The sequence below is a fragment of the Podarcis cretensis genome (assembly GCF_951804945.1).
Source record: "Podarcis cretensis genome assembly, chromosome: 17".
NCBI lineage: Eukaryota > Metazoa > Chordata > Lepidosauria > Squamata > Lacertidae > Podarcis > Podarcis cretensis.
Window position 1 is genome coordinate 41,996,541 of NC_137187.1, and position 13,185 is coordinate 42,009,725.

The 13,185-nt window shown below is 41.7% G+C and overlaps 1 protein-coding gene across 1 annotated transcript; it reads right to left on the bottom strand.

Annotated features, from left to right (window-relative positions):
* Positions 1 to 3,711: 3,711 nt before the first annotated feature.
* On the bottom strand, positions 3,712 to 4,829 carry LOC307206089 (uncharacterized protein). The gene is made up of 2 exons (XM_079958877.1): positions 4,770 to 4,829; positions 3,712 to 4,293 (listed from the first exon to the last, which is right to left on the bottom strand). The coding sequence occupies exons 1-2, from the start codon at positions 4,779 to 4,781 to the stop codon at positions 3,841 to 3,843; spliced, it is 465 nt and encodes a 154-aa protein (XP_079815003.1). The 5' UTR covers positions 4,782 to 4,829; the 3' UTR covers positions 3,712 to 3,840.
* Between the last annotated feature and the right edge of the window lie 8,356 nt (positions 4,830 to 13,185).

Here is a 13,185-nt window from a genome sequence, read left to right on the forward strand (position 1 = left end):
TTCCCAACCACATCCGACCTACAGTATGAACTGCATTTGCTTTGGAATTTGGATCACCAGCCTTTTCTTATACAAAGGGTGGGGGCTCCAGTCCCTTTAATGCATATGTAGCAGCAGGAATATTAGATGATGATGATGATGATGATTTCTATACTGCTCTTTAGATTTCAGGGCTGTTTACAATAAAAACACAAAGTATACACAAAGTACCACCTATTGAACTTCTACACAGCTATTAAAGGGACAGGAGTCTTGCCTTCTTTTGCCCCTTGAGATGACTCTATTAATTTCTATGAACATCTCTCACCTCCATCCCTTGAGTCATCTCAGAATAGATTCTCAGTGTGCAGTAGGAAATGACCTGGTATCTTTCCCTCTGACCTCCTGTTCCAGCTACTCCATACTATTTTGCCCTGCACACACAGGCCAAAGGTGTCATAGAAAGTTGCATTGTTTTGTTTCTAGGCTGCCAAATGGTGGTAGTGACGTAACTGGAACTTGGGGAAATTGACTGCATTGCTGGACATGCTCACTGCCCTGCCATGATGGCTCCCCCTGCTCCATTGGAATAGGAAAGATGCAGCGGGAACAGAATTGCTCTGAGCAGCAGGAGGGAAAGAAATTTTTAAAAAGCAAGACATTTTTAAAAAGGGGCAGGCTCTTCCTCCACAGAGCTGCTGCAGATAGCAAAATCAGGCTAACTAAAGGATTTAATTCTGAAAACATTTCAGCTGCATGCATATAAGACAAATTATGTTCCTCAAAGAATCCTGAGAACTGTAGTTTTTTAAAGGTGCTGGGAATTGTAGCTCTCAGGGACGCGGGTGGCGCTGTGGGTTAAACCACAAAGCCTAGAGCTTGCCGATCAGAAGGTCAGCAGTTCGAATCCCTGCGACGGGGTGAGCTCCCGTTGCTCAGTCCCTGCTCCTGCCAACCTAGCAGTTCGAAAGCATGCAAAAAAAAAAGTGCAAGTAGATAAATAGGGAAGGTTTATGGCATTTCCGTGCACTGCTCTGGTTTGCCAGAAGGGTCAAGATAGATCCAACGTTAAAAACTACAGACCAATCTCCCTACTCAATGTGGATTATAAAATTTTTGCAAATATACTGGCCAACAGGCTAAAGAAGGTTTTATCTGAGTATATTCATAAAGACCAGGCAGGATTTCTGCCTGGAAGACATATGAAATACAACATTAGAAGCAAGAAAGAGCTGTAAAGCAATGTTAATGTTTATTGATGCAGAGAAAGCCTTTGACAATGTTTCCTGGAGTTTTATGTTACATAATTTAGAGAATATGGGGATAGGTCAGGATTTTTAAAATGGTATTAAAGCGATCTATCTAGAACAAAAAGCTAAAATTATTGTAAATAATGTGGTTTCAGAGGAAATTAGAATTGAGAAGGGAACCAGGCAAGGGTGCCCACTTTCCCCTCTGCTGTTTATTTCAGTACTGGAGTTCTTGCTGAGTATGATTAGAAAAGATGAACAAGTTAAAGGTATTACAGTAGGTTCGAAACAATATAAATTAAAAGCCTTTGCTGATGATCTAGTTCTGACATTACAAGATCCAGACGCCAGTGCAGTCAAAGCACTGGAGCTAATACATGAGTTTGGCCAGGTAGCAGGATTTAAATTAAACAAGAGCAAGACCAAAGTAATTGAGAAAAATCTGGATAATGAAGAAAGGAAACTATTACAAGAAAAACGGGCCTAGACTTTGTGAAAAAAGTTAAATATTTGGGGGTGAACCTGTCTGGAAAAATTTGAATTTATATAAAGATAATTATGAGAAATTATGGAATGAAATTAAGAGATTTGGAGATATGGTCAAACCTAAAATTGTCATTGATGGGCCAGATTTCTGTGATTAAGATGAATGTGCTGCCAAAGATGCTCTTCCTGTTTCAAGCCCTCCCAATTATAGATAATGCGAAATGCTTTAAAGAATGGCAGAAAGCACTCTCTAGATTTATCTGGCAGGGGAGGAAACCCAGAATTAAATATAAATTACTTATGGGCTCTAAAGAAAGAGGGGGATTTTCCCTGCCAGATTTAAAAATCTATTTTGAAGCTGCTGCACTTTGTTGGATTAAAGAATGGGTGCAATTAGAAGATACAGATCTATTAGATTTGGAGGGATTTGACAATGTGTTTGGTTGGCATGCATGTTTATGGTATGACAAGGTAAAGGCTCATAACGCATTTAAAAACCATGTAATTAGGAAATCGTATAATGTTTGGATAAAATATAAAGATCTCTTATATTTTAGCCATCTCAGATGGCTTTCACCAATGGAGACAAAGGCCCAGAAAAAATTAAATATGGATACGAAATGGTTGAGATATTATGATTTATTAATAGAAGAAGAGGAAGGTTACAAATTAAAGCCATTTGATCAAGTTAAAGATAAGCTAAATTGGTTACATTACCACCAGATCAATGAATTGGATAAATTGGATAAGAAAAATGGTTTTGCTTTTGAAAAATCTAAGTTGGAAACGGAATTGTTGGATACTAAAGGTAAAAAATTATCTAAAATGTACAAGCTATTGTTGGAGTGGCATACAAAAGATTAACAAGTTAAATCTGTGATGATAGATTGGGCAAGAGATGTAGGACATAATATAATGTTTGAGGATTGGGAAAGATTGTGAAAGAAAGGGGTCAAGTTCACTGCATGTACTTTGTTAAAGGAAAATATAATGAAAATGATGTATAGATGGTATTTGACTCCTGTAAAATTAGCAAAGATATATCATAATTGTGACAATATATGTTGGAAATGTAAAGAAAAGGAAGGAACCTTTTATCATATGTGGTGGACCTGTCCCAAGGTGAAAGACTTCTGGGAAAAGATTTATAATGAATTGAAAAAAATGTTGAAATATACATTTATAAAGAAACCAGAGGCCTTTCTTCTTGGAATAACAGGTTTGGAATTGCCCAAGAAAGATGTTAAATTATTTTTGTATGCCACAACTGCTGCTTGTATTTTGTTAGCTAAAAAGTGGAAAACCCAAGAATTACCAAGAATAGAAGAATGGCAGATGAAGATGATGGATTTTTCGGAGCTAGCCGACCTAACCGGAAGAGTCCGCGACAGAAGGAGGAGGAGTATCAGGAAGATTGGAATAAATTTAATGATTATTTATGATTATAAAAAAAATTTGGGGGGGGGGGAAGAAGCGGCTTAGTCCTGCTGGCCACATGACCCGGAAGCTATATGCCGGCTCCCTCTGCCAATAAAGCAAGATGAGCGCTGCAACCCCAGAGTCGGCCACGACTGGACCTAATGGTCAGGGGTCCCTTTACCTTTAGGAGTAAATGACAGTTCCCAGGATTATTTGGGGGAAGCCACGTGCTTGAAATTTATGGTTTGTGTGCAGCCAAAATGTTACTTTAAATATTCTCCATACAGCTTTCCCATTGAAATTGGGATGTTTTCCAGCAGCAGCAGTGACCCTTTCCCCCACAAGTGTCCCTACTCTAAACCTATCCACACACACAAAGAGGCAGAAGGCATTTTTCAGAGACAAAAAAAAAATTCACCATTTTATTTAAGTTGCGTTAATTATGCTAAAAAGGCAAGGAGCTCTCTTCCTCTTTGTCGTAAAAAAGGTAGCCATCATTTTCAGGCACCTAGGAGGTAGAAAGGATCTGCCAGAAGACAGCCAGGAAACAGTCCTTGCCTGCCTTGATAAGCAGGAATAGTCTTCAAAGTGACAACAGACCAGGATGGTCCAGAATCTGAGCAGCCATAGCTATGTTTCTTGAGGGGTGAGCCACCTGCCATCCAGTCCACGTGGCCCCCTTGGAAGGACACCACTCCCCATAACATCACAGGAGGGGGCATTCCTCAAGAGGTCTGCGCTCACTCAGCTTCCGCTTGGTGATCTCCAGACGGACCCCGTGGTAGACAAGACCCTTCCAGAGCCCACCTTTGTTCAGCATCACCACATCCCCATTTGATTTCACCTTTTGGATGACAGCTGTGAATGACACAGTAGCCGTAGAATTTCTGTGGACAACAAGCTTGGCCAAGACTTCAGTGTGGGGGGGCACCAGCACCTCCTGGGTGAGCCTCTGAGAAATATTCCTCTGCACAAGGACGGTCCGGTCATTGTTCTCCGTGTACTCCAAACGAGGCATTGCATCTTCAACAGTGAAGTGGCAGGAAGTTTCCACACCAAGCCCCCACAGACTGTTCCAGAAAACGGTGTCTGCAACGGTAGTCTCCCAAGTCATGTCGAAAGTGTGCCTCACTGCTGCTTCCCCCCGGTTGGCGTAGACCTGCTTATCCAAGACAGAGTGGTGGTATATCATGTGCGAGAGATCGCTTGTGATCACCCTCAGTATTTTGAACTTTGGGGGGAGGAGGTCTCCAATCAGGGGGCGGAAATAACAGGAATCATCAGCGACCAACTTGGCTGCTTCAACTGAAGTGAACCCTCTATATGTCCTGGTCAAGAACAGCCCATTGTAGGCCTGGAAAGCTACCCTATTGCCCTTGTAAAAGACCTCAAACTGCAAAGATGGATCTTCTGAGTACTGAACAGGCTGGATGGGGAAGTTTACTGGGTTTTCTCCTATAGCCACTGCAGCGAGATACTTCCCTGCCCAGTTTCTCAGCATAACCTTTCCCATAGGCAGACAAGTGACCCAGAATTTGCTAGATGCCAACTTTTCAGTTAGACCCTGTATGGCCCATGTGTATTGGCCATCCAATGAGTCCCAGATCAGGTTGTTATCCATCTGGAAAGCCACACCTTCTTCTGCATCGATGTAGGCTTCAAGTTGGCCCAGGCCTTTGGAGACTTTCCGCAAGCAAAGCTGAAACAATAATAGATGCAAACTCATTTCAGGGGTGTAGTGCAAGCTTGTGGATTGGTTATTCCCAATAGGCTCCCAATCCAGCGTCTGCCATCTCTGGTCCTGATCTTTAAATCAGACTTTGGACAAAAACATCTGGTGCCCTCCAGATGTTGCAGGACTACAACTCCCATCCTCCCTGTCATGCTGGTTGGGTCTTTTTAGAGTTATAACTTGAAAACATCTGCAGTGCAGCAGGTTGGAGAAGGTCCAACAAACATTCAGTAACAGGTTGTCTTACCGCCATGGAGTTCATTGAGCTCCATGGCCGAAGGAGGATGTAAATCTGGGTGCTCCCCCTCAGGATGGGAGCCCTGTCCCTCCAGTTGTTGTGGGGCTCCAAGCATCCATCAGCTTCAGCCAATATGCACCAGAATGAGTCCACTGCTCTAGTGCCAGTGGGGCAGCTCCCTCCTGTGTCAGCCACGCCTGCTGGGCTGGATGAACCAGTGGGACAAGACACTGCCTCAGCAAAACCATTAAAAGCTATTAGGTTAACCTTCTCAGAAGTTTTGAAACTTACCCTGAGACCCCTGACCCTAGTTCAAGCATGCATGTAGGAGACAAGTTGGTGAGTCCCAAAAATGGAGCACTCTGCACATGCTCCACACCCATCAAGTGGGGACACTTCATGATCCCAAACATGCTTACTTGAAATTAAACCTCAGGGAAGTGCAATCAGACCTGCTTAGGTCTGCAGTCTTTAATAGCCCATTTTCAATCTGCCTCTAATTAAGCAATTTGATCTGCTAAGAGGCAAAAAAGAAAAAGAAAAAAAGAAAAGTTTGCCAACACCCTGAAATTGTATAGATAATCACTGCAGATAGGAAGAGGAGCAGTGGCATAACTACAACATGGGTGTCACCAAAGACATGCTTATTCGGGTCACAATTCTTTTCTTTGGTACTCTGGGCTCCACCAAGCTTGCCTTTTGTACCGTGCTTTCTAGACGACAGGTCTGTGCTTTAAAGTTCTGTGACCAAGCGCTACACACACACACACACACACACACACACCTGGCACTTTCCCCAGGAAGACCTGCTGTTCAATGTTGAATCAGAACACATGACAATTCAGGTTTTTCAAAGATTGCCATTTCCTCAGAATCAGCAGTAAAAAGCGGGTTTTCGTGGGGAACGTGCCAGGGTAAAAAACCAGAAAGCACTTGGAAGCCCAGACCTGTGATTAGAAATGTGGCACAAAAGTAAGTCTGGATGAGCCTGAAGACAGAGAAAACATTGGCTCTCAGAAGCTTTCAACATCCAGGGCCAAACCACATCCTAGACACTGTCTCTCTTGCACCAGAAACCATTCTCCAAACGACCATCAGTAGAAAGGCAAGTGTTTGGTCTCACAGTTCCACCAATTTAGCCAGGGCCAGACTGAGCTTTGATGAGGCCCTAAGCTCCTGAAGGTAATGGGGCCGTTTAGATGTCCAGCTGTCCTTTGTCAACAACAAATTGTTGCTGTTTTTTGTTGAATATGCTATATGGTAATTTATGGACCTAACAGGTATCTAAAGCCATTTGCACATAACAAAATATATTTTATCAAAGTAATTGTTGAACTGAAATACAGTTTAGAAGAAGTATATTAATAGTGGAAATTTTGCAGGGGCCTTCAAGAGAGTGGGGGCCTAAGCTATGCCTTGTTTAGCATATACATAAATCCGGCACTGAATTCAGCCCTCAGTTCACCTTAAAATCAAAGTGACCAAGAAAAAGAGACGGTGGAAGAAGATTGGAGGAAATTTAAAGTATATCTTAAGAATTGTTGCAAAATTAATGAGGGCTAAAATGTCAAGGGAAAGGAAATTATAGAATTACAGCTGTAATTGGTTAAGTATGGGAATGAAATTAAAATAAGAAAATATTATTTGATTGACCTGAGGAGTTGTTCGAAAAAAAAGTTTAAAACAGGATGCAGAAAAGGGGAGGTATGGGGAAGTCCGGGAAGCAAGGTTAATGAAAAAGAGGGTTTGAAATTATACATGTTTATATGTTTTTGTATGTTTTTCTGTGTGTGTTGTTTTGTTTATAATTTGTGTTGGAAAATCAATAAAAATTATTATCAAATCAAATCAAATCAAAGTGTTTTTTTATGTTGTTACCAATTTAGAAGCTTTAATGGTCCCTCTCAGGGAGTCCCTGGTAAGCTAGACAAGAAAGGTGTGTCAGGTTCATCCACAACCCTGTTGAGAACCACAATGAGTTGCAGCCCCATCCCATCCTGGGCAGCAAGGCAAGCTCCACAGAGCTGCAAGTCTGGGCTTCTGCCATGACTTGCAAGAGCAGGACCATGCTAGCATCCCACTCTGAAAGAGATGGCACCCAAAGATTTGATGCCAGAAAATGGTGGTGGTGGTAAAACCAGGCAGAGAAATTTACAAAGCAGAAGATACCCAAAATAGTACTATAAAACTCCTACATGGCTTCAAAGGATTAGAGATTGCAAAAGCATAATCGGGGGGGGGGGGGAGATACTTACCATGAACAAGCTACCACAAGGCCCACCTACAAACCCTTCCTGGCAGAAGACACTGGGTGGAGAGGTGGGGAAACCCAGCTTCCTTATCAAGGGCCTTTTATACCCCTCAAGACCAATTTCAATGAGATGCAAAGGGACACAGCTGATTGCAATTGAAACCACACTCTCTACCTCTGATGGGATGAGAATGAGAGGGAGGTCCCAAATGGATGCATCATATTATATTTTAAGGTTTGACAAAATGTACTTTTGCGTCTTTGTGCAAGGACACAAATGTTGGCAAATCTGAGCTAGCTTAGGCATCCTGGCATTAGTTGGGACTTGGACGTTGCAACAAAATGTTGCAGTGTAACAGTAACTGGGCACAATAGGGACCAATGTCAGGTTCTGCACTTAGGCAGGAAGAACCAGATGCACAAATATAGGCTAGGGGACACCTGGCTTACTAGCAGTACATGTGAAAAGGATCTAGGGGTCTTGGTGGACAACAAGCTTAACACGAGTCAGCTGTGTGATACAGCAACAAAACAAGGTAATGCTATTCTTAGCTGCATCAACAGAAGTCTAGTGTTCAGATCAAGGGAAGTAATACCTTCTGCCTTGGTCAGATCACATATGGAGCCAAGTGTCCAGTTCTGGGCACCACAGTTTAAGAAGGACAGGCTGGAACATGTGCAGAGGAGAGCGACCAAGATGTTCAAGGATCTAAAAACCAAGCCTTATGAGGAGTGCTTGAAGGAGCTGGGTACGTTTAGCCTGGAACAGAAGAGACTGAGAGGAGATATGATAGCCATCTTCAAATATCTCAAGGGCTGTCACATGGAAGAGGGAGCAAGCTTGTTTTCTCCTGTTCTGGAAGGTAGGACTCAAACCAATGGCTTGACAATGTTGGGTCCAGGTCCAGAAGTACCCTCAAGCTTTGACCCCGCTCCTTGCAAGGGAGTGCACCTCCTAAACTCAAGTACTTGGAACATATAATGCCTCTGTCTTGCCAGGATTCAGTTTCAATTTATATATTATTCAAAGTCTTGTCAAAAGGGAAACTGCTCTACATGAAATCATTAGAGCATGAGGCTTCTGCATGTAACTGATTGCTTTCTTAGGCCTGGGAGAAGAATGGAAGGAACAATTTAACATTATCTTAAAAAACAAAACAAGACAGTCTAAGCAATATATAACATATAACTATATAATATAATTAGGTTTAAGTTGTGACATCCACAGGCAACATAAATGGCTTTAGCACTGAGATCTAAAGTATTGTTGCACCTGCCCCAATCTCCAAGTAGTACTAGGTTCCAGGGGTTTGTGTTTCCTTTAAGAATGAGTAATTTTGTATGAAAACTGTTCTAATGCAAGTTTACTAAGAAGTAAGTCCTACTATATTCCATAGGATTCACTTACAAGTAGGACTGAGGGAGAAAGTTGATTCAGTACACATTTAAAGGTAAACTTACCTAATTTGCAAACCAAAACGCAGCTGTGCTTTGAAATTCACACTTCTCCACTTCTCCAAATTTGGTCATAAATAATGTGTACAAAAATGCACATACTAGGGGAAAGTGTGTATAAAAATGCATATATTATGGAATATAATATACCAAAATGCATTGCATTAGGGGAAATTGCTTTGCAAAAATGCATATATTAGGAGAAAATTGCATTAAATTGCTGAAGACATTTTTTAAAAATGTAAGATCTGAAAAAAGAGACAATGCACATACTTTTGTTACCCAAGAAAATCTTTAATATTTTTTTTTAATGCAAACTGCTGTGGAAATATGGAGAACATAAAATTGGGAAAATGAAAAAATGAGAGAAACCAAAATTGACAGCTTCATTCGTCCTTACTGCATAGTGGACTGCAGCCTACTGAAACCTTTTGGCAAGGATGTTGCTCTTTTTTGGGCACCAGAATTTCTCCTGCCTTAAGCAGCCATTCTCTCCACAGCTGAGTCACCTTCCATTGCTGGCTCCTCCTCCTTCAGCTTCTAGTCAGTGTCATTGGAAAAGGCTGATAAGGAAAAAATATTGGGGCGCTGGATTACTCCGCTGCCCAGCTTGTTGGGGTGCCACTCCCCGTGAGTCCCTCTGGTCAGCAAAAAGGAGGAGTCTCCAGTTAGATCAAAGAAGCAAAACAGCAGTCAGTAAACCTGATCTTTATTTGTTGCAACAAGGTTCAAATACACAAAGAATAGGAACCCCGAGTGTGGGGTTGCGTGGACTTTTAAGACTCCCTCCCCCTTTCCCATAATACATTTCCAATAGCAGCATCAATACATCACAGATACGACACAGAAGAGGAGTGGTTGGCATAAAGAAACATGAAACTGTCACCCACCCCTGTCAGTAACCCCAGTTTCCCACACCTTTTAACTACCCTCTTCCTCAAAGAACAATAGAAGTCTTTACTCAAGCCCCCTAGCTGCAAGGCTTTCCTGCGCTTCTCCTTTGAAAGTATCAGGATTCGACCCACCATCCCGATGGGTTTCTGCCAGGGGTATGTGCTGCCTTTGATCGCCTCCTGAGGCAGGGGAGACCTGGATTCTCCCCCTCTTCTGGAGGAGTCATTAGCCCTTGGAGCCAAGGAAATCCGTCAAACCATTGAATTTTGGCGATTATTTGAAGTTTTTACAGTTTTCTATATTGGATCTGAAGAAGTGTGCATGCACACGAAGGCTCATACCAATAACAAATTTAGCTGGTCTCTAAGGTGTTGCTGGAAGGATTTTTTTAATTTTGTTTCTATATTGGATAGTCCGAGGAAACAGAGGATACACGGTATCCACTTCAATTTTATAGACGGCTTTTCTGAGCCTCTTCAGGCTCATTGTTCTGACCGTAGTTCAAGGCTGTGGTGGGGACTTGGAATTTTGGGGGAGTTGTTTAACTGCCCTCCCCCATCCCTGGTTTTAACAGTTCCCTCCTTTGGAGAGAAATTTGCTAAGGTTCTGCAGGAACCACAAATATTTTCTCTGCATTTAACTACAGTTCAGAATAGATACTACATTGGAACCTTGGTACTCAAACGCCTTGGTTCCCAAATGCCGAAAACCCGAAAGTAAGTTCTGGTTTTCGAATGCTTTTCAGAAGTCAAACATCCAATGTGTCTGTCGGGTATTGTTTCCGGGCCGCCTGCACCAATCAGAAGCTGTGCCTGATTTTTTGAATATTTCAGGTCAAACAGACTTCTGGAATGCATTAAGTTTGACCTTTTTGTTGTGGACTTCCGGGTTGGCGCCTCCGATAATGGCGGAATTCCTCTGATCAGGAGGAATTTGCTCCGTGGAAATCAGGGTCTGGCCGCCACGGCGAAGACAGAGACCCACTAAAAATCACAGGCGGGAGAAGCCTGTGAACGTGGGATTTGGCTGGCACCTTTTGCGCCTCCCCTACTCGCAGGGAGACCCGGTTTCGGGGATCCGGAGCGACGTGGGGTGAGCGGCGCGGTGCTTCGAATTGACTGCTTCTTTCACGGAGTGAAGCCGCATTGCTGTTGCCAGAGAGCGCTGACTTTTTCCTGTGGACAATTTGATCCTAAACAAGTACCCGTGAGTAGAATAGAAAATTGGATTTTTAAACGTCTTAATTTGGCACCGAAATGGGGAGGTTTCAAACAGGAAGTCCGCCTTCCCCTTTTGTAAATAGATTGAAGCAAAGAGCTTGCAAGCTAAAGTCTTGGAAAGTCCTCTGTAAAGGATTAAACTTCCATCGGCTAAAATCATTAAACCCCCCTTGGAAGCAGGAGAAGGGGGGGGGGATTTGGGATCGCGTAAGCCTGCAGGAGAGAGTGAAGAAAGTTAAATTACCACCGCTCTGAACCTGGAAACGGGCTGCTAATAAGACTGACGTTTTGGGGAAGTTCATTGACTGTGACTAAAACGTATCTTGACAGCTAGTTAAATAAGAGAAATACATTGTTTCCATTGTCTCCTTCTGTGTTTAAAAAGGAGTAAAAGTAACTGAAAATTGAAACTAATTTTATTGCTTGAACTGTGCTTAAAAGGATTGATACAAATAGAAATTGTTTCCCTCTAGAGGGAGCCTTTGAAACTGTTACAAGAGTTGAGCTGGTGGAATCTCCAGCTGCAAGATAAAAAACCGTGAGAACCAGGGATTGACCTTGGATAGGTTAAGAATGTCGACAGAAGAAGCCTTAGTGATTGCATTATGTAAGATAAGTGATTCATTGGAACAGCTCATTGCAGAAGGGACTTGGAAAAGAGTTAAGAGCCTCGGACAGAAGATCACCAGGTTGATGGACTATATGGAATTGATGGAAATGACTGGCAGAATCCGAGACCAGGGAGAAGAGACGGTGGAAGAAGATTGGAAAAAGTTTAAAGTTTATTTATAGAAATACTGTAAAATTAATGAGTGTCAGAAAAATGTTGGAATGAAATTATATGGCTTTAGTAGAAATGTTATAAGGAGTTAAGCATAAATAAGTATTATAGTATTAATGGAAAATAAGGTTAAAATAAGTTAAGATAATTATATGACAGAAAATATAGAAAGATGGAAAGGAATTGCTGAAACAATTAATAGTAGTGGAATACAAAAAGGGAGGTGAGAGGAGGTTGATGAAACAAGTGAATGAAAGATAAGGCATTGAAATGGTATGATGTATGTTTTTAAATTGTTTTTGCTTTGTTTTGTTTAGTCTAATGTGTTAATGTTGCATTGTGTACTGTTTATATATTGTATTGTATTTTTTTCTTTCTTTTGCTTCTTTTTTGTAAGGTTTAAAAGTAATAAATATTATTTTATTTAAAAAAAAAAGTTTGACCTTTTTGTTTTTGAGGATTTTTTGCTTATTTTGTTTTGTGACTATGTGGAACCCAGTTCGGCTATTGATTGATTGTGTGACTGTGGAAATGGATAAAGGCCCCCCATCCAAAGAATGACTATAATCATTGTAGGTAAGATTTATTTATTTTTTATCATCTGCAATACTGTCTTATTTATTTTATAGTACAGTACATTTATTATTGCTTTCATTTTATGGATCAATGGTCTTGTTAGTAAAATTCATCTTAAATTGCTGTTTTAGGGGTTGTTTTTAAAGGTCTGGAATGGATTAATCCATTTTGCATTACTTTCTATGGGAAAGCACACCTTGGTTTTGGAAGGCTTTGGTTTTGGAACGGACTTCCAGAATGGATTAAGTTTGAGAACCAAGATACCACTATAGATATTTCCTACCCCCCTTTGGTCCCATAAGTTATATAGATATTCAATAAATAATAACCTGGTATCCACCTTCCCAGATGTGTGGTTTCATGTAAACCTGAAAGGGACTCACATGTCACGCCTGTTAAGGCTATTTGCAAGTGAAGCCATACCCGTAGGTTGACACGGGGTATAATGTACAGTAAAAATGACATATATCACATTGTCTCATTAGATTACTTATGTCATTCTAGCACTCTGGGAGAGACATTCTTTCAGTAATGGTCTACCCTTTATCCTTGGCAGGAAGATCCAATAATAACTGGGAGTTGCAGTTTGGTGTGCTTCTGTTTTCTCAGAACATCCCTGGTGTTAGGGCTTTCATTGACCATGTCACCTCCCACCCAGCACAGGTTTGAACATGTTGTGAGATAATAGTAATAACCATTGAAGGAAGGTGGTGAAGGTCCTGTGTGAATGTCTGGAGGTGGTTGGAGGATGATGGTGGCTAACAGACTGAGGTTGAATCCTGACAAGACAGAAGTACTGTTTTTGGGGAACAGGGGGCGGGCGGGTGTGGGGGACTCCCTGGTCTGAATGGGGTAACTGTGCCCCTGAAGGACCAGGTGCGCAGCCTGGGGGTCATTTGGGACT